General features: G+C 33.6%; 1 protein-coding gene across 1 annotated transcript in view; it reads right to left on the bottom strand.

Annotated features, from left to right (window-relative positions):
* The window catches only part of LOC134842707 (ankyrin repeat, PH and SEC7 domain containing protein secG-like), a 91,455-nt gene extending 73,144 nt beyond the window's left edge, over positions 1 to 18,311 (bottom strand). Inside the window, exons 1-2 of the mRNA XM_063859163.1 lie at positions 17,658 to 18,311; positions 16,868 to 17,040 (exon numbers count right to left, since the gene is read on the bottom strand). Coding sequence (XP_063715233.1) covers positions 16,868 to 17,040; positions 17,658 to 18,225 — 741 coding nt within the window. The 5' untranslated portion in view covers positions 18,226 to 18,311. The remainder of the gene's footprint in view (positions 1 to 16,867; positions 17,041 to 17,657) is intronic.
* Positions 18,312 to 26,006: the final 7,695 nt, after the last annotated feature.

Raw genomic sequence — 26,006 nt, 5'->3', positions numbered from 1 at the left:
ACCGTTTGTTTTTTCAGAAGAGACGAGTTCAATGAAGTGATCAAAACAAAGCGACCCGCATCCAAGTTTAGGCGTAAATAATCGATTATAACGGATTATTATGATGATTTTTTGACAATTATAATCGATTATAAATACCGAAATAAGGTCCTTAAGGGATTTATAATTGATAATAATCGTGATTTTTTCCAAGAGATTATCATCTCTTATAATCGATTATAATTGATTACAGTTCTTACTAAAAACCCTTAAAATCAAATATAATCGATTATAATCGATTATAATCTCTCATTTTGCCGAAATTTTGCGATATTCGAATTATATTTTATGGGTTATTAAATTTGTGTCAGTAAGAAAATCTCTAAAAGAGAGATCTCTTGAACACTTTGGTTCATCTGAACACAAAGTTTTACCACGAAACAAAAGTTTCATAGAGATTCTTTCATATGAAGGGAAAGGTTCTCGCGGTATATGAAAAAAAAAATTTTCCGAATCAATCATGAGACTGAATCAATTTGCTGATGTTTTGGTGTTTAAAAAAGCTTAAAATATGCATCACAAAACAACCCTAATGGGGAAGAAATGAAAAAAAAACTGATAGTTTTGAATCAATTGGGAAACTTTAAAAATATTTTTTCTCACTTTTTATAGAAACCAATGTCCACAAAAAGCATAAAATATAAGCAATTTAGATTCAACTTCGAAGACAAAAATGGACTAACAAAAGGGATTATAATCAATTATAATCGATTATAATGGATTTTTGTGCAAAACTAATGAAATAGAAGTTTGAATAAAAATAATTGATCAGAATCAATTATAATCGATTATAATTTTATCGAAAAAGAGACGAATAAAAAATCGATTATAATCGATTATAATTGATTATAATTTGATTTTAAAAAGAGGGATTATAATCGATTATTAATTGAATAAAATTGATTGTTTCTCAATTTTAGTGAGACTGGTACTAAAATCGTAATATAATCGATTATTAACGCTTGAAACTGGATGCGGGGACAAATATAAAGCTACGAGAGCTTCCTTAAACTTTCATTCCAATTTTTGAAATTTTTGATCCCTGATTTTCTTTTGCGATCATTGTTAGCGAACACTGCTGGCTGAAGTACTTGATTATTTCGAATTTGTATTTTTTGAGCTTTTTAGATAGCTTTCAAATCTAATGCGACACTAATTATAGACAAGTGCAGAAGCAACATTTTAGCATGAAAATCATTTCTTAATAATTTCGAATTTTCTTGGTCTTCAAAAATCCTTCGAAAAATTAGGCTTAGCATATTGGAAAAACAGCTTAGGAACTTAAAAGTATTTTATACTTTTATGGAAATTACTACTTAAAAACGGCGTTAAGATGTTTGGTGGCTTTATTACCTGGTTGCTTTTTCGGAGCCATCCTCGGAATCGTTTACGCTATATTCAGGAATTCAGTTTACATTTTCATTCTCCAACTCTTTTTAAGCACCTCAATATGCTTGATGTTAGTTTTGCACATCAATTTTGAAAATTTCGGTTCTTTGCTGCTGCTCACTTGCGCCAAGTTTTTCATAACAATTGTTCTATTTAATATCAAAACTAGTCATAAGGACTCGACGTTTGTGTATACAGAAAGTCTAATGATGAGAAGTGTTATATTGGACCATGATATGTTCAAAATAAAGTTTGCGGCAGATTGGAATTATAATGATGCTCATGTAGAGGGGGGATTCAATATAAACGACCAGAACCCTTTTATTTTTCGTATTGTATTTACCGTAGGAAACGGATTGTGTTTGTACCCAATAGAGTTTCTTTATACAATTTGGCAGCTGACATCAACCCAACTGTTTGCCATGTTTTGTTTAATGTACAACGCGGAAAACTCTGAAAAGTCCAAAAAATGGTTCACAGTCCTAACATTTTTTGTTTCGGTTGCGAGTTTTTATCTTGGCATCACTTTCATCGAAGTTTCAAATGGAGCGACAGAGTTGCTACAATTTGTGCCGCTGTCAATTTTGCTCTTGGTTGAGGCGAAAAGGAGAAAAGAATTGAAACTACTCTTCACTGGACTCAGTTTCTGGGTTGATCCTAATTATTCAAGGTTAGGGTTACAAAATGATTTATTGGCAGAGTTTTTGAGTGGTTTCATGTGATTGAAGTTGAGTGGGTTTTATCTGGTTGAAAGTGATTGATTAATAATAACGATTATAATATTTTTCAATGAGGTGTATGATAATGTGTTTGTTATCTCATAATTTAAATCAGATCACAAACCATTAAGTCAAGAATACATTGTATCTTTCAGATCTCAACGCCAATATTTAGACGTCTTTTGCTGTTTTCCCTATCGGAAAAAAAGATTAAGGCTACTGTTTCAAGCTTCAATTTCCGATGCTTTTTAAAAGGGTTGAAGTGTTTCAAAATTTGTGTTAAGGTTCGAGAAACAAAATGGCTTGCAGGTTTCGAATTATAGGAGAGATAACTATTCTAAAAGCCCTTTGCGTTTTAACAGATTGTCTGCTCAATCTTTTGCCGCTGTTTAGACACGACTACAAAAGATAATTTGATCGAATTATTTGGTTTTTTTTTTCATGAGTTTCATACATGTTTTGGTCTTTTTCGTGCAAACAAATGAGATTCGTGTGATAGCATACCAGTCTTACAGAAAAAACCAAAAAAATGTTGGCGGAAACATTAACCAGTGCAACAAAACGTCCATTTTTTGTAGTTTCATAAGCTTGTTTCTCATAATACAGGTGAACAAGATTTGGATTTAATTGCTTACAAACAAATGTTAAGAGACAAATTTGTCGAAAAAAATACCACAAGAAGCTTATCAATAACCTCAAGCTTATGCTTTTTGCTTTTGATAAAGAATTATTAAAAAATTCAAGATAAAATGTCAATCAACATTTGAGTAGACAACTTGACTAATTTTCTCACAATTTTCACGAAAAAATTGTTCTCGATTTTTTCAATGCAAATGTTGCATGAAAATTATGCCATTTGAGAAACTTTTCATTTTTATGCCATTTGAAATTTATGCCATTTGAGACGTAATCTAAATTAAGACTAGTTTTCCTTAGTTTTTTTCTAAACTTGATGTTCCAAAAAATAAAGAATATTGTTGCGACTTTCCTAACAAAAGCAATGGAATATTTGTGATTGGGGTGGTTTTATTTTTCTTCAGCCAAGTTTCGACTTTTCAACTTACCATTTTTGACGAAACTTTATGTCGAAAAGAACTTTGAGGAAGCTTATTTTTGACTGAATTTTGAGGCAGCTCATTTGCCATTTTGATTTTTTACTTGGGGCGTGGAGGGGATGGGATGCTTTTCTCAAAAACCTCAAATCAAAACAAAATCATTTTATTTCATTTCATTTAGTTTTGTCATGTTATTATTGCTCCATAGACCTTAAAAGCAAGTCGGAACATTCAGGGCTTCGCCCTGATGGGAGTAGTCTTGTATAGCTTTGAGGCTAATTTACAGTAGCACCAAAAGCATATTGCCTTGAATCACCACGCTCTCAGCGTCTATGAGCTCAGTTTTGAATTGAAAATGGTCAAAAAGCACAATGAAAAACCAAAGAAGACTGCTCGTATATCAGAGTAAAGCCCGGAATGTTCCGTCTGGCCCTTCATTCATATCGAACAGTTTCTGGGAAAAAAGAACATTGATAACCAAAAATTTTGGACAATATCAAAGTATGAACTGTTGAGTCGTACGAAATTAATTCGACCGATCTGATTGGCTTGCCTAATTTCATTGTGGAACGAATTTGTTGTGCAGGACAATTAGCCTCGCATAAATAATTTGCGTTACGCTCTCAGCAAATTGAATAAACTCTTCAAAGCGCTCATACTTCAGTCCAAAACATGGCTAAATTGGCTATTTTCAAACCCCAAAATTTTATGAAAAAAATAATCGGAGGTAAAATATCTTATTGGATTTGAACTCAAGCAGTCGATGTCTTTAATGAGGCTTCAAAAATTTTGTCGAAAACGTTAATTCGATCGGCGAGAATTGACTGAATAAAAAAAACGACACCGAGCATAAATATTCCGTTTTCTTCAAAAGTCGGAACAAAATCTTTTGAAAAGCCTTCCGCTCTCTCAAGTAAAAATATTCTAGTAACGTATCAAACAAAACAAATGGACCGCCTCATTTTTGTTTTGTAACGATTTCTGAGCTTATTGACTATTTCACCGCTTGTGCATTTATAGAAGGAACATTGCCTGCTATACATATCATTTGATCACACGTGAATTATCTAATTAAGTTTGAGCTCAAGGCATTAGTGTATTTTAACCGGGAAAAGTATATGACAATCTGCTAGATCAGAGTTGGATTCAAGAACAGGTTGAGAGAGAATCTTCTAAAGCGCCTTTGGCGTTAATATACACCAATTTTGAGGGAGAAACGCGCTCTGACAAACGCAATTTTTTTGTGAAAATTTTTGAAAAGGGCTTCAAAACGCCTTTTTCTCTTTTTTTAAAAAACTCGCCTGCTGTGCAGAAATTTTGATCAACTTAGGGTGTTTACAGTGATTTGGGAGATCTCAGAAGATAAGTTGAGTCGATCTGCAAAATTGAATTTTTTTTTCATTACGGGGCCAAACTGTGCACTGGATAGGTGCACAATTTTGTGTCTGTACGTTCCTGGATTTCAGAGAAAAGTCTTTAAACGTAATGAAAATTTGTCGGAACAATCAAAGAAAATGAAAGAATAAAAGAAGAACAAAAGAGCGCGGCCTTGTTGCGGAAACCGCTTGCAATTCACAAAATACACAGTTTGGCCTCGTAATGTTGAAAAATCCTTCCCACCTCCTAGAGCAAATCCTGGTTCCGCTTCTGCATCCAGTGTTCAGAAGTGACTTGAAAACTTACAGTTTGGGGGCTATCGTTTTTGGGGGCTATCGGGTTTGCTACGACGATAGGTGAAGCTATTATGCCTAAACCCTTGAATTACAGAGTCACTGCCTGACTCCTATTTTACTCCCATTTTTTGCGCTGTTTCTCTATGTTTAAATAAAGAAAAAAAGGGCGGGTGGGCCCTGTTCTAGATTTAGCCTAAATTTTGTCTCTGATTGCATTTACACGGTTTTATTACGGTACTTGTAACTAGGCGAGTGTAGGTGTTTTCAATATGACGAGGCCAAACTGTCTCCTGGATTCAAGCAACGCATTGTGCGGGTAGGCCCCGGAATCCAGGACAAGTCTTTAAATTGTTAAAATTTTCAAAGCTCAATCAAAGGAAACACGAAATCAAAGAAAAATTAACGAGAGCGTTTTTGTCGCGAAATCTGCATACAATTCACAAAATACCTTTGATCTCGTAATGAATGTCGTAATGAATGGGAGGGGCATATTTTCAAAATTTTGAAAGTTTCTAAGACCTTTTTTGTTTAGATTGACCAAATTGACATTCCCATCTCTCCGAAACACTAAAATGACCCCTTTGTTGTAACATTTTCTGCGTTTCAGGCAATTTCTTGGAATAACTGGCCAAAACTCGCTTTTTGGGAACTTTGTTGAATGTTATGGCCAAATGCTTGCGTTTTTGAGACAGGCACTTCCCACTCAATTTTAATATATACCAGTGGTGAAGAAAAGGTCGAATGTCCGAAAATTAATCTCATGGAATAATACCAAAGTGGTGAACCTTTGGTTGGAAAATGACGCCGAATATACCCCCACCCTTCCCCTAAACCCAATGATGCTATTCAGAAAAAAAATGAAAAGAAGTTCAATTTACTTGATAGTTTTGTTTCAGTTTCAATTAGCTCAATTTTAATACTGGTTTTAATCGCTTGCTGCATCTCGAAGCTTAAATTGACTTGTATTGTATTTCTGAAGGTCCATCGTTTCATCCGGCAATACTACTTCGACAGCCTCATTACACTCATTAGAAGTCAAATTTTCCACCAAACTACACACTATCAAGCCGGAAAGTACAACTTACTATTCGGAGGACCCCTATGCCAAATCAGATTATGCCAAGTGGAGAGTGAAAAAAGTGGCTGAAGAAACAGAAAAAGACTATTATGCAGTACCTCGAAGGGATCTTGTTATCGATTTCTCCCATCTATGGTAAAATGAGGGGGGATTGTTACAAATTATAACATTGGGATAAGCTTAATTGAATTAGTACTTAAAAGTGTGGGAAGATGTTTTGCTATTTAAATTAGGGGGGAGATAGTTAACGAGATTTCCTCAAAGACGTGCAAGGAGTGCTCCGGGGAAAATTTCTGTGAAGCAAAGAAAAGACAGAAAACGGAAGACAATGCCAGAAACAATGCTCCCACTTTTTAAAAAACCTGAAGACGAAGATGATAACGTCAGTTATATTACATTTTTCTAGACAGTGAAAATCTTCGCTTTGAATACCAAGAAAACAACTATTGTCGACTCGTTTTTTACCCAGTCACCTAGAAGGCTCTGAAATATATTTCACAATTTAAGTTGACAAAGCATGCAGCAATTTATTTGCAATTTCCTGTCTGTTACTTTTTATTTTTTGATACAGAAGTCATATTTGATGATATTCTCTCGGTCACAGGTTGATCATGTCGGATCTTTTGAAATATTCTATCCAAACTTGCTGAAGAGCAACACACTGCTGTTTTTGAGCAGAGCTCAACACTGCTGCTTCCTTTGTGTTCCTGCTTACGAATAAGGGATGAAATACTTGGGCGCGGTGTGGTTGTAATTTTTCCGAACAATTTCGACTTTTAAATTATCCCGTTTAAACAATTTTATAGTATCTGACAGGTATCAACGTTACTATATCATTTTTTAACGTTATATAGAAAATATTTTTCCAGAACATTCCTGTGGATAAATTTTTTGAGATTAGTTTTTCTGGGAATAATCTTTATGGAGATAATTTTCCGAAAAAAATCAGAACATTTTTCAACAATTTATAATACAAGCTGAATTATGAGGGGTTTAAAGTTTGTCGTTTTGACCAACTTGGGATAATTATTGTCCACAAAAATTTAAGTATTCAGCAAGTTGCGAGTTAATGGAAAAATCAATGGAAAATCAATGGAATTTGAATTAATGGAAAAGTCAATGGAAAATCAATGGAAATTGAATTAATGGTAAAATCAATTTAAAAAGTCAATGGAAACTGAATTTAGTCTTGCTGATTGATCCAACTATTGTCCTAAAAAGCTCAAAAACTATCAATTTGTAATTTAAACTGCAGCAGGACTTAATTTTTTTTTAATTTTAAGCTTAATTTGAAATTTTTTTATTCATTTTTTTACTTTATTTTTCTTGAAAAATTACTCCCCAGACATGATCAGCGGCAGTCGAAAATGACTTGTCCTGACTCAGTCAATTGTTTTCTTATATGTTTATTTAATTACAGTGTTTGAGTTCATACATGATCGACACATTAGTTTTTAAAAACAAACCTTTACGCCCAAGAAATATTTGATGATATTCTCTCGGTCACAGGTTGATCCTGTCAGATCTTTTGAAATGTTCTATCCAAACTTGCTGAAGAGCAACACACTGCTGTTTTTGAGCAGAGCTCAACACTGCTGCTTCCTTTGTGTTCCTGCTTACGAATAAGGGATGAAATACTTGGGCGCGGTGTGGTTGTAATTTTTCCGACCAATTTCGACTTTTAAATTATCCCGTTTAAACAATTTTATAGTATCTGACAGGTATCAACGTTAATATATGCTAAGTGTATCATTTTTTAACGTTATATAGAAAATATTTTTCCAGAATATTCCTGTGGATAAATTTTTTGAGATTAGTTTTTCTGGGAATAATCTTTATGGAGATAATTTTCCGAAAAAAATCAGAACATTTTTCAACAATTTATAATACAAGCTGAATTATGAGGGGTTTAAAGTTTGTCGTTTTGACCAACTTGGGATAATTATTGTCCACAAAATTTTAAGTATTCAGCAAGTTGCGAGTTAATGGAAAAATTTATGGAAAATCAATGGAAATTGAATTAATGGAAAAATCAAGGGAAAGTCAATGGAAATTGAATTAATGGTAAAATCAATTTAAAAAGTCAATGGAAACTGAATTTAGTCTTGCTGATTGATCCAACTATTGTCCTAAAAAGCTCAAAAACGATCAATTTGTAATTTAAACTGCAGCAGGAGTTGAATTTTTTTAAATTTTAAGCTTAATTTGAAATTTTTTTATTCATTTTTTTTTACTTTATTTTTCTTGAAAAATTACTCCCCAGACATGATCAGCGGCAGTCGAAAATGACTTGTCCTGACTCAGTCAATTGTTTTCTTATATGTTTATTTTATTACAGTGTTTGAGTTCATACATGATCGACACATTAGTTTTTAAAAACAAACCTTTACGCCCAAGAAATCAAAGCTTTTTCGGATAGATTGCTGAACAAAACTCAAACAACAAGCTCAGCGAGCTGTTTATTTTAGTAGATGTCAGCTTCAGCCGCAAATTGCAAAAAATATTTTCGAAACTTTAATGCAATTTTAATGCGTAAATGCTGTCTATATTACTAGAATAGGTCACTGCAAAACTAATTTTGGCGAAACTTTGAAACAAAGTAACGCCAACAATTGAATAAAGAACAGGAAACCAAAAAATATCATTTTTTCAAAATGTTATTGCACTAGAACGGCACTTATAGAATCGTAGACTCCAGAATCTTAGAATCTGGAAGTTTGTAAAAAAACCTGTCACAAAATTTGCCAGGTATTGTTAACCTAGATCTGTTGACGCCATCTGTCATCGCAAAAAGTAAAATAAACCAGACTTTTTGCTTAAAACAATATTAATTTTGTTTTTTTTCTCATTTTTTAAGAAATAAGGGGTCTCCTAAGCTTAAACAAAAACAAAATTTTACAAAAAGTGTTAAAATTTTCCAAACAGTGCCTTTTAGACTGTTTTCTTATCAAAAAATTTGCCCCGAATCGAAGTTACATTATGCTTTTGTTAAGGTTCATGCTGATATAAATTGTTTTTTTTCGATTGGTTTGAAACTCTTAAATGTTAGAATGATGAAATATTAGATCAAGTTGGAAACGAGTTCTTAAACAGAACAAAAAACAAAATTAGTGTTTCAGAACAAATCAAATCAAAACTCAACAGCTCTCAATGTTCTCAAACTAGCCAAAGTGGCTAGTTTCAACCACCATAGTTTTAAGAAAAAAGGTTGCAGTTGAAAAATTTGTTCAGATGGCGCAAAAAGTATGTTAAAATGGCTCATAAAAAGACAATTGTCTGGAGAAAAATCACCCCGAGCAAGAATTTTTGTTATAATTTTTTTAAAATGCAAATTTTTTAAACCACTTGGTGCTCATTTTTGTTCTCACTGGGAGGCGAAAGATCAAGGAAGATATCAAATCGGCAGAAGTCAAGGAATTTAGTAAGGGCCTTAAGAAGGAAAAATCAGTTTTTGAAGCTGTTATTTGATCAATTACTCCGTCACAAAAAAGATGTGGCTGGTTAAAAGGCACAGTCCGTGTTTCGCTCTAAGTGGGGCAGTCTTGTTCGACAACACTACTTTTGATTTGAATCTTATTTTTGCCAAATAGTTGTTCAAATTTTAGACTTAATTTTCAATTGAAAATAAAAATAGATTGTAAGTTACCGAAATTAGGTATCGTTACACTGTTGCTTTTTGCTACAAAAGACTTCCCCGTCTGGTTTTTTGTTCATCTAATTAATAATCGGTTTTTATGCGTCGTTTTACTGACCCTAATATTGTGCGTTATAAATTGGAAAAAAAAAACGAAAATGTTTTCGTCTCGTTTTAGAGACCGCTACTGTATCACCTAAGGATAACACAAGCTGTGTTATTTAGTGCGAGCCATTTTTATAAAACCAGTTTTTGGACATGCGTTTCAAACTTCAAAAAATACTTGCAAACATATAAGAAAAAATATTTGAAATAGTTTATCTCTAGTTTTGTCATCGGATTTAACATAAATATCGTGTATCTGCAACCATGCAATTACCAAGCAGAAACAACAAAATTTAAATTTAAATTCTTTTGAAACTTATTTAATATATTTTCTCGAGTTTCGTTTTTGGTAACCAAAGATGGGGTAGAAAATATAAAGAAAATCTTATCTTTTTCTAATGAAAAATTAATTGAAGGCAAATGAATGCTATCAATTGCAAATACATTTCAAAACGGTTTTTGAACATGAACAACCTTGTAATACAAAGAAGAAGAGTTCAATGTCAAAAGGTAATAATGAAACTAACGGACAAAAAAACATACCTACAAAACCACTCTCTTCTATTTTTCCTGGTCCACAAGCCATTTATCAGTTACACGTTATTTGGTGGAAAATATGATGTTTTTTTTACAACTTTGATACCTTAATTATTAACCGACCAAAAATTTGAGACTCAAAATATCCAAGTTTGCGCAATAAGCCAGCCGTTATTACAGAAATTTTACGAAACAACTTACTCATATGGTCTTGTAGCTACTATTATCTTCTCATTGATTCTCATCGCATGTTGTTTGATAAGAATGATTGCTCGTCCCGATGTAATTTTCATTGTGTCCAGAAAAAATTAGGACGCGCATATGAGTAGAAAAAAAATCACCGCAACTTAGACACCCCCCAAAAAATTAATAAGCCTGAATTAATATACAGAAGTGTTACTAATAAATGCACTTGAGAAAAACTCGAGGAAAACTTTTTAAAAGTTTTATCCAACTTTTCAATTTTTTGTGCTCTTCCACAGAGAAAAATTGAAATTCTACAGCAGTTTTTTCGAAAAGCAATTCAAAAAACGGGCTTTTTTCTACCACTCCCAAATTCATGTTTTCAATTTGCAAAATTAATATAATGTTTTCCTTTTGAAAAGAAATTAGGATTTGCTGAGTTTGAATGGTGACCAAACTAGATGTGTTAAGTGGCCCTTTCCCAACCCCTCCCCAAAGTTTAAAATTTTGGCTCTTTTTTCCCGCAAGTCACCTTTTTATAAGTCACTATTCTGTTCACAGGGTCCGTTTGTAACAAAATTAGTAAGCGCACTAACTGGGCCCTGGCAAACAAATCTGTACTTCTTAGCTAACATTGTACAATCCATCGTAACAACATGAATTTTATGCTCATTGAGTTTTGGGGAATTTTATGCTAAATCGTTGTTATTATGGCTGACTGTGTGGTTATAGGATGTGAAGTATCAAGCAAAAAAGATATACATTTGATGTCAAACGGATATCGAGGATAGTTTTCAATAATTTTTGCTACTTTTGAGCTACCATGACCGCTTTTAGCCAGTATGGCAGTTTTAGCTAGAAAAAGAAACATTACGAAACTTAAAACTAGAAAAATGGGGTCAAACTTTCTATAGACATAATTTTTTCTAAACAACAACTGACAGCTCACAAAATATTTAATTTAACAGCCTAAGAACGCATCAAATTGGTGTTTTTGCTTGTATTATCTTTAGGTTTCAAAGGTAATTTGAAAAGAACTTGGTTCTTTTTCCAAAAGTTCATTAAACTACTTTTAGACCTCGCTTCTGAGCCATCTGCATCCAAATAATTTTTGAGGTTTTTTTCACTCCCATCCCTCCCGCAGAATGGAGAGATTAAAATGTCCAAATAAATTGGCGAAACTAAAATTTAATCTTGATAAAGGTAACATTAGCTCGGAACAAACTTTCCATACCTGTTGTTCAACTTGGTTACCTAACTTCATTTATTACTCTCATAGTATTCGCTCTGCAACTATAGTAACTCTTCTCGAAAATATTGATATATCTTTCATACTGCCTTTCTATATCCTGCATTGCACTGTTTCAATTGCTGCTTTCAACATGCGCAATGCCAATGTGACAAAAAAGTTTAAAAAGGCATCAAACTATACAAGAATTCAGCTGTTTTCAAGTTGAAAATGTCATATTTTAATTGCTCAAAAAACAAGTAATGAAAACAACTTTTCATAAATTTTTGAGGAGCAGCTACTGAGCTTAGTTTATATATTTTAATCGTATATCAATGAGCTTCAGACAAATTTATGCCGATGTAACCTACCACTAAAGAGCGTTGGTAATAATTATACAAGTTCAATGGTCCAAAATCACAAACTTCAATACTTTTGAACAGACGGCTGAGTTTTTGAAAGTTAAGCTAAAATTTTAGAGAAATTGTAATATTCAGAATCTTTTATTAATTTTATTTTTTTTTGGAATCGTAAGTTGATAACAGTCGTTGGATGCTTGTTGGTTTTATCACCAAATTATTTGTTAGGAGCATTCCTCTTCGCTATTTTCAGGAATGCAAATAAAATGTTTATTCTCCAGTTTTTTTAAGTCACTCGATCTGCATGATGATAGTATTGCATATTATTTTTGAAAATTTTGGTGCTCTACTACTGCTTACATATTCCAAGTTTTTTATAACATTTTATTGAAGGAATATCAAAATTAGTTATAACCGATCTTCGTTCGTGTATACTTAAAGTCTAACGACGAGGAGTCTTGTATCAGACTATGAGATGCTCAAAATAAAATTAGCTGCAGAATGAAATTTTGTTCCATTTTGGACTTAGAAAAGGAAATGGACAAATCTCCGGGCAAATTTTAAATCTATAATTAGTAATTTACGAAAAAAAAATATTCAGTCTTGAAGATATTAAAAAAGAGCCAAAAAAGAAAGGGTAATTTAGAAGTTACAAATTATTTTTTAAAATACCGATCTGGACGTGTTTGATATTAAACAATTTGAATTTCCCAGAAATTGAAAAGCGCGAAAATCAGAACAACGGTTTCTGCTGCCAGAATTAGACGACACTTTGAAGAAAACAGACAAAAAATACGTATCACAATTCGAAGGAGAACGCAAGAAAAGAAGCCTTCCCAGTTGTAACGATTGTGCAGCTCCACTCGTTACCGGACCAGTTTCACGAATCGAGAAGGCTGCGAACAAGAGTTGCAACCTTTCCTGGTAGTGAAGAACGCGCTTCCTCAGTGAAGTTGAAGAAAGGTCCGGAAAGCTCCGGGACGGCATCGGGAAGGCACCGGTTTTGTGCTCCAGAATTGTTATTTCAACCGTTTTAGCTTCCTGAAATTGCCTGAATGTAATTTAACAACGTCTTACTTCATTTTCAGGGTATGATAAGCTAGTATTTGAGGAAAAGTTCGATCCATCTCCAACGGATAGGGTGATTTTCTCTACTGTACAAGAAAATAATAATATAGTCGTATTATAATGATAGTGTATTAGCCCTATTTTTAGGAGTGACCTCGTGCTCTGGGGTTACTGAGACCCAGCCATGAGCTCACTAATTTTACAGGCAAATAAAATAACTTCAGCGGTTAATTGCGTTTAGACAGTAATTATTTTGCCTCCTCGATATTATTATAATCATGATGATTTGACTAAGGTGAAATCGGTCAAGCGTAAAGCTCTATTTTGACACTAGCAAATTATTGAAGGATACAATTTTTCTCTCCATCGGTTTTTATTTCTGGATGAAGGTTGTATTCAATTAGTTGGTTGCACGTGATAGTTATTTCAGTTTGACTTTTTTCATTTCGTTTGTTGTGTTCTAGCTTTGATTTTTTTCCAGAATTTTTCTGATTCCATAAGAAAAATTGAAGTCGTCTAGAAAAATTATCAGTTGACAAGTTGGCATATAACACTCGGCCTCATTTTACAGTCGTTAATTAAGTTTAAAAAAAGGGGAGTTGTTGTGGTTCCGAAACATAAAATCTAGACACTGTTGATTCCTAAAATTGGCTCTGTTGATGTAGGTTATGGCTATCCTAACGATCTGTCGCTCAAAATGATGACTGTCGGTTGTGGTGATTCTCTCGCGGGTTTGTGATTATTGATGCTGAAGGTTGCTTCATATTGATTTGCCTTCTGATCTTGCTGATAGTTGAGGCTGGTTAATTTGATGCTTGTTGTTGCTGAAATTTGTTTTCATGCATCTCTGGGCGAAGAAAGATTAATAGTGCGTGCTCTTTGCGCTTTGTCCGGCTTAACTAATGGTTTCAGTTTGATTTTCACTCTTAACTTTCTGTCGTAGTTTTATCTAGTCGTTGTCTCCTATAGACTTTCGTTTCTTGTGGCGTTTCCAATTGCGTTGTTTCGTTTGATTCCGTAATCTTGATTTCTTTTTAATCCGAAATTAGTGAAAAAAATGCCCTAAGTTGGGCGCCACGTAAAAAACGAGCGGATTACAGTGGTCAGTCTGTTCTTTTCTAAATAGACTCCTACCCTTCCTAGAGTTCGAATAGTTTTTTATACCAATTAGTTAATTTTGCGTGATAGTGATTTCAGATTGATTTCTTCTTTTTTGGTTTGTTCTGATTAAAACTTGAAATTCACCGGAGTTTTCCTGATTCCTAATGAAAATTTGAACTTGTCCAAGATGATTGTAATTTGTCAAATTGACATATAACAACTTGTTTGTAATTGAAGTTGCGTGTGACTACATTGTACTTGACATTAAGCAAAAATTTGCAAAATAATGGAATGAGCGTTCTTGTTGTTTTCGAAAATAACAGAAAAAATAGTGTCACTTTCGATACAAACTTAAAACAAATCGGAATTTTTTAAATAAATTTTGCCGTTGTAAACTTAAATTAATTGAAATTTTGAGTTTACACTCTCTTTTAATGTAAGCTTTTTAACGTTAAAAAATCAATGTATGTCTCCAATATTAAGCGTGTAATTTAAACGAACGGGAAAAATGCAGAAAAAAAGGTTTCGCTGCTGGTCTAAAATAATTTCTATTTTTGCCAAAAGTTTTAGCAAAATTGGTGTTTTTTCTAGTGAAAATGATACTGTTTAAAGTTTTAAATATTCGAAAAAGTCAAACACCTGCACAGATATTCTTTTAATCAGTTTTCACCTGAAGGATTTTCCCAAAAGTTCTCTTTACCCTTATACTGAATAGTAACTCAATTCAGTTCCGCAACTTCGTTTGCTTAAAACAACATTTAAGTTTTACTGGCAGCAAAAATCATATTTCCAGCCCCACAAACAGCTGTTTTGAAATCCATTTGTAGTTGTTGTCAATCTCAGAAAAAAACTTCTGTTGACGATTAAATCGTTTGGGGTAATTTTTATGACAGGGATTACAATAGGAATAACCCAAAAACTTTGATTACAACTTTATGATTGTGGTTGAAATAGACAATTAGTAATAAATGTTTGAAAGCAGTTAAACGTGTGGATCAAAATGTGTAATTGTTGCTGCCACTAAACTACAAATATTGTTTTGAGCATACGATTTCCCCTACCAGCGAAATATAATAATCACCCACAGTAGCGGATTAGTGATAATGAAAAGAAAAATATTTGAAAAAAAAAACAAAAACAATCTTTGAAAAAAACTAACTGTTCTTATTTCTTCTTGTTAATGCAGTTTTCATATGCCTAAATGTCTAATTTCTTCAGATCATTTAGGGTGAGATAGTTAACAAGATTTCCTCAACATTGCGAGGCCAAACTGTGCATTTTATGCAATGTTAGCGGAATCCGCAACAGGCCAAAATCAGATTTTTTGCGGAATCCGCAATATTGCTACTTTTCTTTGACCTTCTTTGCTGTTTTGGATTCCACGAACAAATACTTAAAACATTGTACCACTCAAAATTGCTCCAAAAATAGGTGAATTTGCGGAATCCAGAACAGTTTGCGGAAACCACAAACAAACAATAAGATATGTGTAAAGTTACATTGAGCTGTTGCGGAATCCGCAACTGTAAGCGGAATCCCCAAATTGCAAGTAGAATCCGCAAAGTGTAAGTGGAATTCGCAAACTGTCAGTAGATACCGCATTTTGTTTGCGGATTCCACTTAAATTTGCGGATTCCACCTAAATTTGCGAATTCTGCTTACATTTTGCGGATTCCACTTACATTTTGCGGAATTCACTTTCAGTTGCGGAATCCAGAACAACTAGCTATTATTTGCTTGTTGCGGAATCCGCAAGAAAACAAATGTGCCGACAAAGTTTACGTTACAGGTATTTGTAAGCGGAATCCACAAAACTTTTGGAACTTGCTTAAAGATTTGTCTGAACATGAAGATGATAAAATGAACAAGTCTGAACATGAAGATGATAAAGCCATTTATATTACTTTTTTCTAATGACTGAGTCTGCCTTATATTTATTATGAACCCAAGAAAAATTTTTAATACTTTTGAATAGTTTGCTGAAGAAAAAATTGAGCTTTTTGCGAAAAGACTCGATCTATCAAATTCCCTGAAGTATTTCAAATTTCATTGCTCAAGTAGCATGCATTGAAAAAAAAACTAAAACTTTTCGCAATTCGATTAGGTCTACGAAATGTGTTGTATTATTTAAAAGTTGCAGCACTTGAATGGGCACAATTGATTTTTTTTGTCATCCGATTTTCTCCATGAAATCACTTGAAATATTTCGAAGATTCATTGCTGGCATAGCTTGTTCATTTTAAATCATGTTTCTTATGTATTCATTTTCAACATGACGGCAGATTACCAATGATTTCTGATACAATTAATATAGGGATTATAGCGTTAAATACATTACGAAGATAGACAAGAGACGCTAGAAAAAAGCATAAGTTCGTTTCTCTTAGTTTATAATTTATCTTCATTTGCATCTGACAAAATGATGGAAAAGGTAAAGTCGAGATTGCTAGAGAAGTTGATCATTGCTTCGAGATTGCCTTTCTTTGTAAATAAATTTACTTTTTTTAATGTCAAAATCTTCACGCAACTGCATTAAGTACCCCTCGTTGATGGAAATTGAGACGAATTATACTTTTAGAAGACCCGCCATCATCCATTACCAAGAGATTCAATAATTAGGATTCATATTTAAATATTATATTTGATCTGAATTTCTCTTCAGTTGAGACGTTTTAAGTTAGAGAAAGTGAAAAACTGACTTGGACGAGTTGTTGGATGGACGCCAGTTGTCCGTATCCAGCCGCCCTGTGCAGTGGAGTCCGCACCTGACCCAGTCTCTTCCTCAACTCCCCCTCCTCGTACAGTCCCACCAACTCCCCCACTCTTTCCTCGTCCCCCCTCTCTGCTGCCTCTATCAAACTCAGCAGCGAATCTGCCGAAACAAACCATAATTCGATTTTAATACATAAAAAGAAACCAATTTACTGGTCAAATTAGTTTCAATATTACTTTTTAACACTTCAACTTGCATACTTTCAAATCTCATGAGGAAAACTAAACTCGGAGTTGAATTAAAACTTCATATCGACTGACTGCTGAGGGGATGTATTTAAAAATCTGTTCTTGAAAGCATCAGAATCCGCTAGCTACTTTGTGATATCGCCGTCTGCAAATAGTTTTGTTTGTCTAAAAGGATTTCAAAAGCGTAAAAATTTCAACGAAAAACTGGCCGGGTTGAACTGACATTAATCGTCATCGCTGATTCATTGATGCCTCATAGCTAAAATTTTCAGCAGTAAATTAAACCAGCGATTACTCATCGATGATCCAGCGCTGAAAAAGTACAATTATTATCAGCACTGAATCTGCGATGAATCTGTGATGAATCTGCGATGTTGAATTGATGTTTTGGATTTAACTTAATGAGTCAACTGAACCAATTTTGTTTCCCTTAATTTTAAAAAATGCTTACGCTTTCGTAATTTTTGAAACCGTTCAAAAAATTGGCAATTTATTCAAGTGTGGGGGGGGGGGGGGATAATTTGGTACCTGATAGATTCGCAGTCACTTCCAAATTAGAATTAACATTAACTGTCGATCTGTTTTTGCCACTTCTGCGAAGTCGCGATTTCCGAGAATCCGGAGACATTACAGGTTTCGATGTAACAGACGAAATATCGTCTCGCTCCAAACCCAAATCAGAGCTTTTAACTCGACTCGTAACTTCCGATTTTGCAGATGACGCCCGAGTAATCACTGTTATCCGGCTGTCCATGCGACTAGCGGGGTCATCTCGTTTAGTTTCAAACGAAGACGGCGACCCGGAATAAAAACCCGAAGTCTTACTAGATGCAACTCGTGACTTCATTCCAGTGCTGGTACCAGTGTTCGGTCGTGATCTTTGGTTTATATTTTTGGAGTCGGGTTTAGTAACAGACGACGATGGCCGAATCGGAGGCGGAACTTTAGGCGGCCTTCTCGTGTCGTGCCGTGGACTTGCGGCTAACAAATGCAATGTGATTTTCCTCAAATTCCCTTCGCTGTCATAAAATCCGCTTTTTGAATCGATTGTTCTCCGTTTGCTTTTGCTTTTTTCATTTATGGTTGATTTGTCCATTGTGTCGTTTTGTTCAGATGGTGTAAAAAGATAGCAAATTTAAAATGTATTGATTAGCTGTGATTGCTTAAAACATTTGTTAAATGTACCACACACATTTATCTGATAACATGCAAAAATAAAACGTAGCTTAATCTATTGTATACTTTGAAAATAGTTTGAGGCTCATTAAAATGACATAGTTTGACCATTGAAAAAGTATAGTTTGTACATGACAGGCAACCCGTGCTAGCAGGGGCGGAGCCAGGATTTTCTTTGCAGTGGGAGGAGGGGGGCTCATTTAAAAAAAACTTGTCAACGTTTTTGTAAATAGATCAATTGATTTTTCGAGCTTACACATAGCATTATAAAGACCCTATTTTGGCCCAATTTTTGAGCCTCAAACAAATTTAAAAAAATGCTCCCACCTCAAAAGTAGCACATATTGGCGCCAATGATGCCTTTAGAAAAATTATAGGGTAAGTTATCCACAAATGGAGGTCTCAAAATAGTACCATAGGGGGACCCTTTGTGTAGTCAGGAGGTCGAATCCTCGAGGGAAAGAGCGTCCGCCTCAACCCTCCCCCCCCCCCCCCCCATAAATAAGCTACTGCTTACGAGCAACTGAACAGTTTACTTGGCCCGGGTTGACTTATATACACTAAAAATAAGGCATACACGACATTCCATAAAATCTGTTGATGAAAAAAATTGCTTTGAACGATTCTATAATATAGGGAATTGTATGAGAAGCACTCTTCCACTGCGAAACTGCATAATCAAAAACACTCTACCACAAAAAACATTGTTTGCCCGTATTTGTGAGCTGTAATTTTTAAAAATTAATTTAGTCTAGGCTCTACAAAAAAACTAAAAATCGCAATTAGCGTTTTGTGTAAAAAACAAACTGATGAGTAAAAGTCTTTAAAAATATGTAAAAATGTGTAAAAATTTTAAAATTTCACGATTTCAAGTGGCAAAAACAAGGCCACGATTTTCAACCAAGGATTTTTTAGGAAGAAATTTTCTAACCCTAGGCTTCATTTTTGTGTTATTTATTATGTAATGTCAATAAGTCATAAAATTTCACAGCAATTTTTTAAATATAAGAAATGTATGGGCCATAGTCCAGAAAATCCTTTTGTGTAGAGTCTGCTCTTCTTGCTGCTCCTAGAAAAACAAAATCTTGCAAAATGCTTGAAAGGCGAACGCAAACTCACATTCAAAAGAACCAAAATTGTGTAATTATGTAGTAAGGTCGTGCAAAGTTTTGCCTTCCGAAGTCTGCGAACTAGGAGAAAAAAAAATAAACATAAACTTCATTCAGGCTTTTCGCATGCACTTTTGCAACTTCCTTATGTATCTAGCGACTTGAAAGAAAAAATTTTCCACAGTTGTTGATCGAAAATTTTGCTAAGTATCTGCAAGAGGTCGTCCGCAAAAAAATTATGGTTTGCAATAAAAAAAAAATTTATTGAACAAAAAAACAAATTGTTTGGTAGATTAAAAAATTGCTAACATATTGCAAAAATGCAAGAAAACAAAACTGCTCTTATCAGGGTTAAGTTCCGAAAGTTCTGACTACCTTTTAAGGACGATGAAGCAGTAATAGCATGAAAAAACTAAACTTTTTATTTAAAAATTGAGATTTTTTGTGACAATCATCCCCCGCACTCCATATAAAGTACCAAGTGATTATCTTCGCTCCTAGTAACAAATTAACTATGACAAACAAGATTCCTTCAACCATTTTGGAACGATTTCTGTGACAGACTGATTCTCCGCTTACGCGTTAATAGCGCGAAGTATGTCGCGCGTTAGTTGTCCCAAATTGGCCAAAATGGCTCTCTTTAAACCCCCATAATTTTACGAAAAATAATCACAGGTGAAATATCTTTTTAAATTTAAGCTCAAGACAACATTACCTTTTGAACAAAATTTAAAAAAAATTGTCAAAAATGGCTAGTTAATAAGTCGAAATTTGTCTGAAGAAAAAAAACCCACCCGGAGCATAAATATTTCGTTACTTTCGTTACGAAAGTCGGATTAATTAATATGGCAAACTTTACCAGAAAAGGGCGAGATGTATCTGTCACTATTTTTAAATTTTTTTTCTTGAAAAAAGCCTAAATTTTGATTTTCTAGATTACAAGGGATGCTATGCTGATGTTTCTGTAAAATTACAGCAAAGAGCTGGCGTGGTTTCTTACTTTTTCAAAAAAAGACAAACTGATTTAGAAATACGCTCTCGCCGTTTGTTTGTTCCGACTTTTGTAACGAAAGTAACGGAATATTTGTGCTCGGGTGGGTTTTTTTTCTTCAGACAAATTTCGACATTTTAACTAGCCATTTTGACGGGACTTTTCAAATATCATTCGAAAGGTATTGTTGTCCTGAGCCTAAATTTGGAAAGATATTTTTTCTATGATGATTTTCCATAAAGTTATGGGGCTTTAAAGATAGTTTGGCAATTAATGCGCGATATATTTCGCGCTACTAACGCGTAAGCGGAGATTTAATCCGTCTTAGAAATCGTTCCAAATTGTTTGAAGGAAGCTTATTTGCCATAATTGATTTGTTACAAGTAGCGAAATCTATCCTTTTGTACTTTATATGGCGTGTGGGGGGAGTAACTTTTACAAAAACTATCAAATTTAAACAAAAAAATTTCATTTTAATTATTACATTCAATTTTTTTTTCATGTTATTACTGCTCCATAGACCTTAAGAGGCAGTCGGAACATTCAGGGCCTCGTCTTGATACGAGCAGTCTTGTTCACTTTTATATATGAAACGGCTTCCTGAAAAGCATTGAATTTGATGAAAGAAAAAGAAAGTACTTCAAATGTCTTCAAAAAGAAAAATTTCCACATTCCTGATCCGATGTTTTCAACATCAGAATCCGATGTATCATCTTCCTTGTCGACAGAACAAGATCCGGCACCCAGAAAGCAGGACACTAAGAAACTTCCTCACCAAAAAAAAACATCAACATAGGAATAAGAGCCTATCTACGAAATATACTCTATCTACGAAATTTGGCAACGCAACACATAATATGGCAGTTACTAAGAGAAAGAAATGCACAACGACAAGGCCAGCAACGAGACAAGAAGCACCATCACTGATACACTGATATTACCGATGGGTCCAATTGTCGCTGAGATACGAAGTCATTGAGATGCCCACGCGAAACGATTCGGGCAACCATGAACAGACAGTCCAGGAAACCAAAAACAAGGGGGAGGAAAAGCTCAAGATGAAAAAAGGGGAGTCGATTAGTTCGAAGAAAAAGAGCAGGGCAAAGAATCAGATCAGTGATCCAGAGACAGAGAAAGAAACAGAGCGGAAGTTTGAGGGGAAATGAGGAGTATTGAAAAACTAAATCAAGAATTAATCAAAATTTTGAGCGCAGCCGAGGAGTGTTGTCAATTAAACCTCACCCCTAAATATGACCTACATTTATTTGTTCACTATTGTGTTGTCTGTTGATTTATGTTCACCGAGATTTATAAAAATCTTCATGACAATCTTCTCAAAAAATTTTAAACGAAAAGAAGGGTTGGCTAAACTTGAAGCTTTCAAATTATATGTGGAGCCAGATCTAAACTAGTATTTATCAATGGTTATTGTTATGATATATTATCTCTATAAAATATTAAATACTAGCCAATCATACTCCATCAAACTAAAAACCCACTTATTTGTAAGTGTTGAAACTACGTGTAGTTTCAACACCAGAACAATTTGAATTAAACTTAGAATACAGTTGTTCTCATTCTGGAACTTACTCGCGTAAACCGGTGTACACTAGATCTATTGAGACTAGGAGATATAAGAGTAAGATTAAGATTGGTATTAGACTAAGAAGTTGACGAATCTATCCTGCCGAAAATAAGATAGCGTGACGAGCAGACGGTGTACCTTATCTGAAAATACTCTTTGAGTATAAACAAAAGGTTCTAACTCATCTGGTGCGACCAAAAGTCTCGAACAGACCTTAACTAACCTAGACTTAGACAAAAATTAGATTAGAATTAGACAAATACAACATTTCAAAAATGTTATTTGACATAAACTTAGTAGATATGTCTCTACGACTCAATAGATCAGATCCAATATTCCGAAAATACGAGAACTACCCGGTATTGGAAGAAGACCTCGAACAAGAGACGACATACGACTAGGAAGAAATCTACCAATCAATTTCATGATCGTACGACAAAATCCAGATCAAACTTTTGTATTTAGGATACTACCATCAGTAAACTCAAATTTTCATTTACTGACATAAAATTTTGAAGAATCATCTTCAATAACTTTTCATGACGCTAAATTTAATAATTATACAATAACGATTGATAAAAACAACACTTGTCATTTTCCTTAAATCAGCTGTAAATTAAATAACATCTTGAGAAAATATTTATTGAATATAAAATTACAAAATTAGTTAGTGTAAATCATACATCGTTAGTATATATAAATCATCTCTTCATCCCAGCTTCATCACCTAAAACATAACAGCAAATCTCAAATTTAACAATCATAAAAACTAAAACTTAACCCTAACCCTTTTTTGATAAACTATCAAAGCTTATCCTTAATTTCACATAATAAATTTCATATTAAATAACAGATCATCAAGCCTTACCTTGGATCTATAAATTAAATTAAATTATATCTAAATTTTTGATCATCAAGGCTTATCCTTGGATCAAATAGAACAACTTTGTTCAACCCCTCCCAAATTAATTATTGTCTAACGACCTCAAACGTCGATTCACTACCCAACCCTTATCAAGGATCCAGAATTAACAGAAATTTTTCAAAAAGCTAACCATGTTTATTAAGATAAAAAGTGAAGAACTTCGGTTACTCATCCTTCACTTGATCCCTCTCCTCTTAGATGACCCAGGCTAAAACACTTAAACTTAGTAAGTCATAAAATAGTATCTAACGAACTACTTGCGTTCTAATTATACCAGAACCTTGTGGATCGATTTACTATTCTCCAACCCTTAATCACAAATCACAACCCCTAAGTAAGATAAGGTAAGTCTATCTTAACTTAGAATTATTCACGAGAAAGCAAAAATCATTCTCACGAATTGATATACGCTTTTCTCTCCAACCCAACAAATACGACCCAAGTTAAGCTAACCACAAAAAATTGAAAGAACTAACAGTTTAAGACATTAGAAATCACTAACCCAAATATTGCATTGATCATCCTAAACCTTATGTCAAGAGACAATTTAGGAAACAAGCAAACAATTATAGTACACAACCGTTTAACTAGTGACGAAAGATACGACCTCATAATCACACCACACAGACAATCAATAGGATACATAAGAACAAAAAGACAAACACCAAGAAAGAAAATTGTTAACAAAGAAAAACAAATTACTAGGAAAAAGTTATCAAAACGATGAAACGCAGTTTCGGAATCAGAAACCACCGCAATACAAGAACTCCTAATTTAAAAGACTCAATAAAAAAATCATCAAATTGACGATCAAATATATTTCACCGACTCACAAACTACGTCACCAGCATCAATAACAGAGATGCGAAGAATAAAAAATTGCTACACAAACAAACCAATACGTTTGTACAATTGGAATCAACCATTAAGACACATTGAAAATTATACGCTAACAGTCAAACAACACAAAAATGATTCGAAAAGAAGATAACTTAGAAGATTCAGTACTTCCATTTTTAAGAAATCTGTTAACTGATTCTCGAGGACAGGTACAATTTTGCCAAAATTTAATCGCAAATTCATTCGAAAAAAGAGAAAGTCCGTGCACAAGAGATTTTTCCGATGTAAAAATCAAAAGACAACTTCTCGACTTCTATCTCAAAGGTATATGTAGTCTCACATCACAAAATGTAATCTACACAAAAGAAATCAAATCACCAAACGCATTTCATGACAGATATCTCATTCAAACTGATGACGTAGATATTGAATTTTCAAAAGTTTTTACACAATACATCAAAAATATACACCACCAAAACTAACAAAGAGCAAACTCAATATTCAAAAATGATGTATTCTCACTTATCTATAGCTATATATCTATATTAGAATTGCAAGTACCTCAAAGCGATGCAACAACTCAAACATTTCGACATACAATGATACGACAAGAAATAGACGCATTTTCAACATTTTTAAATGCTTACCGAGAAGATCTAACAAGTAATGACATAACACAACATGTTAAAAACGATTTAGAAAAAATTTTAGCAATGGTTCATAATCGATTATTTTAGTCATAATAATGATCTTATTGCACAAGCAAGGAATAATTTTAGACCATAAAATACAGATGACGAAACTGTTCTAGCAGAACAATCAGATTATGTTTGGGACCCTGAATGGTCTCATGAATCATTTATTATTATACCAACAGATATATCAAGTCAAGCGTTTAGCACAATATCTATTCAAAAAGGTTATGTTAGAGTATACCCACTTACAATTGACGCAACACCTTCAAACTATATTTCATTCTTCCCTGAAAGAATAGAAAATAATAGTTTAAACTCTACATTTATATATAAAGACAAGTTAATAAGAATAAGAAACATTGCACAACAAGATATACAAACTCATCACAATTTGTAAACAAAGAAATAGTTGAAACAATAACAACAACAAAAGCACAATGAAGCATTTCATCCATTCATTCCAATTTTACATTTCCAAAACTAAAAAACCCAACGCTACAACAAACAATTATACAATCCACAGTAAAACCCTCTGTTGCACAAAAATATTCACGAGCGGATTATACAACAATTAGACCAGTAGCAAAACCATCATACAAACAACAAACATTACAAAGAAATAATTTTGCAGAACATAATTACAACTATGTAAATGGACCAAAAACAACAAAACCTTCTATAAAAAGTTCTCAAAATTACTTATACTCGCAAAGCCAAAATATACCACAAACGACTTCAAATTCAGTAAATTTTCATGATCAACCACGATCCTCTGAGAACAAAGTGAAAATTAGCCATTTTTTCAAAAAAATAAAAGTAAAAGAGATAAATACCATACCAGAAATCAACCTCATTATTATACAACAAATTATTTTCCATCAGACGATGAAGAATACTATAATCAAAATCATCAAAAATTTTATTCCAGCCGAAGACCTCGTTCTTACAGTATAGACCAACCAGATATTTTTGAAACATACACACAAAATGAACAAACACGGTAACCTAAAAATACCCAACATCTTTCAACAACAATTTTCAACAACAAAACCCAGTTAATATACAATCATACCGACCAACTCAAATGCATAACGAAATTCCACTGCCATATTATTTACAACAACATGAAACTTTTCTCAAATGCCAAATGCCGCAGAATCACTACAAATGACTATGAATCCATACCTAATGGGTGGATCATCAATATCATCAAATAAGCCATCAATGGTATTTACAGGCACAGATCCTGAATACTTTAAAGAAAATTATATAGGACTTGAACCAGTAAGCACGCCACTTCAACAAAATTGGATACATAGACGCACATCTTTGATCCAAACCACAATTGCCGGCGCAGCCTAAAAATGGTTTTCAGTTTTAGCTATAGAAACAAAATCAGATTGGAAAAGATTCACACAAGAATTCTCAAAAATGTTTGATTCAGAAAAAAAACAAACAACATCAAAGAGTTTTATGCAATGAAATTCGTAGACTAGCAAATGAAACAATTAAACAACTTGCAGTAAGAATTGAAACACTAGACACTTGTCCGAAAA

The sequence above is a fragment of the Symsagittifera roscoffensis genome, chromosome 3, assembly GCF_963678635.1.
Source record: "Symsagittifera roscoffensis chromosome 3, txSymRosc1.1, whole genome shotgun sequence".
NCBI classification, from domain to species: Eukaryota; Metazoa; Xenacoelomorpha; order Acoela; family Convolutidae; genus Symsagittifera; species Symsagittifera roscoffensis.
Note: the sequence above shows the minus strand (reverse complement) of the source record. Positions and strands in the feature narration are given on the sequence as shown.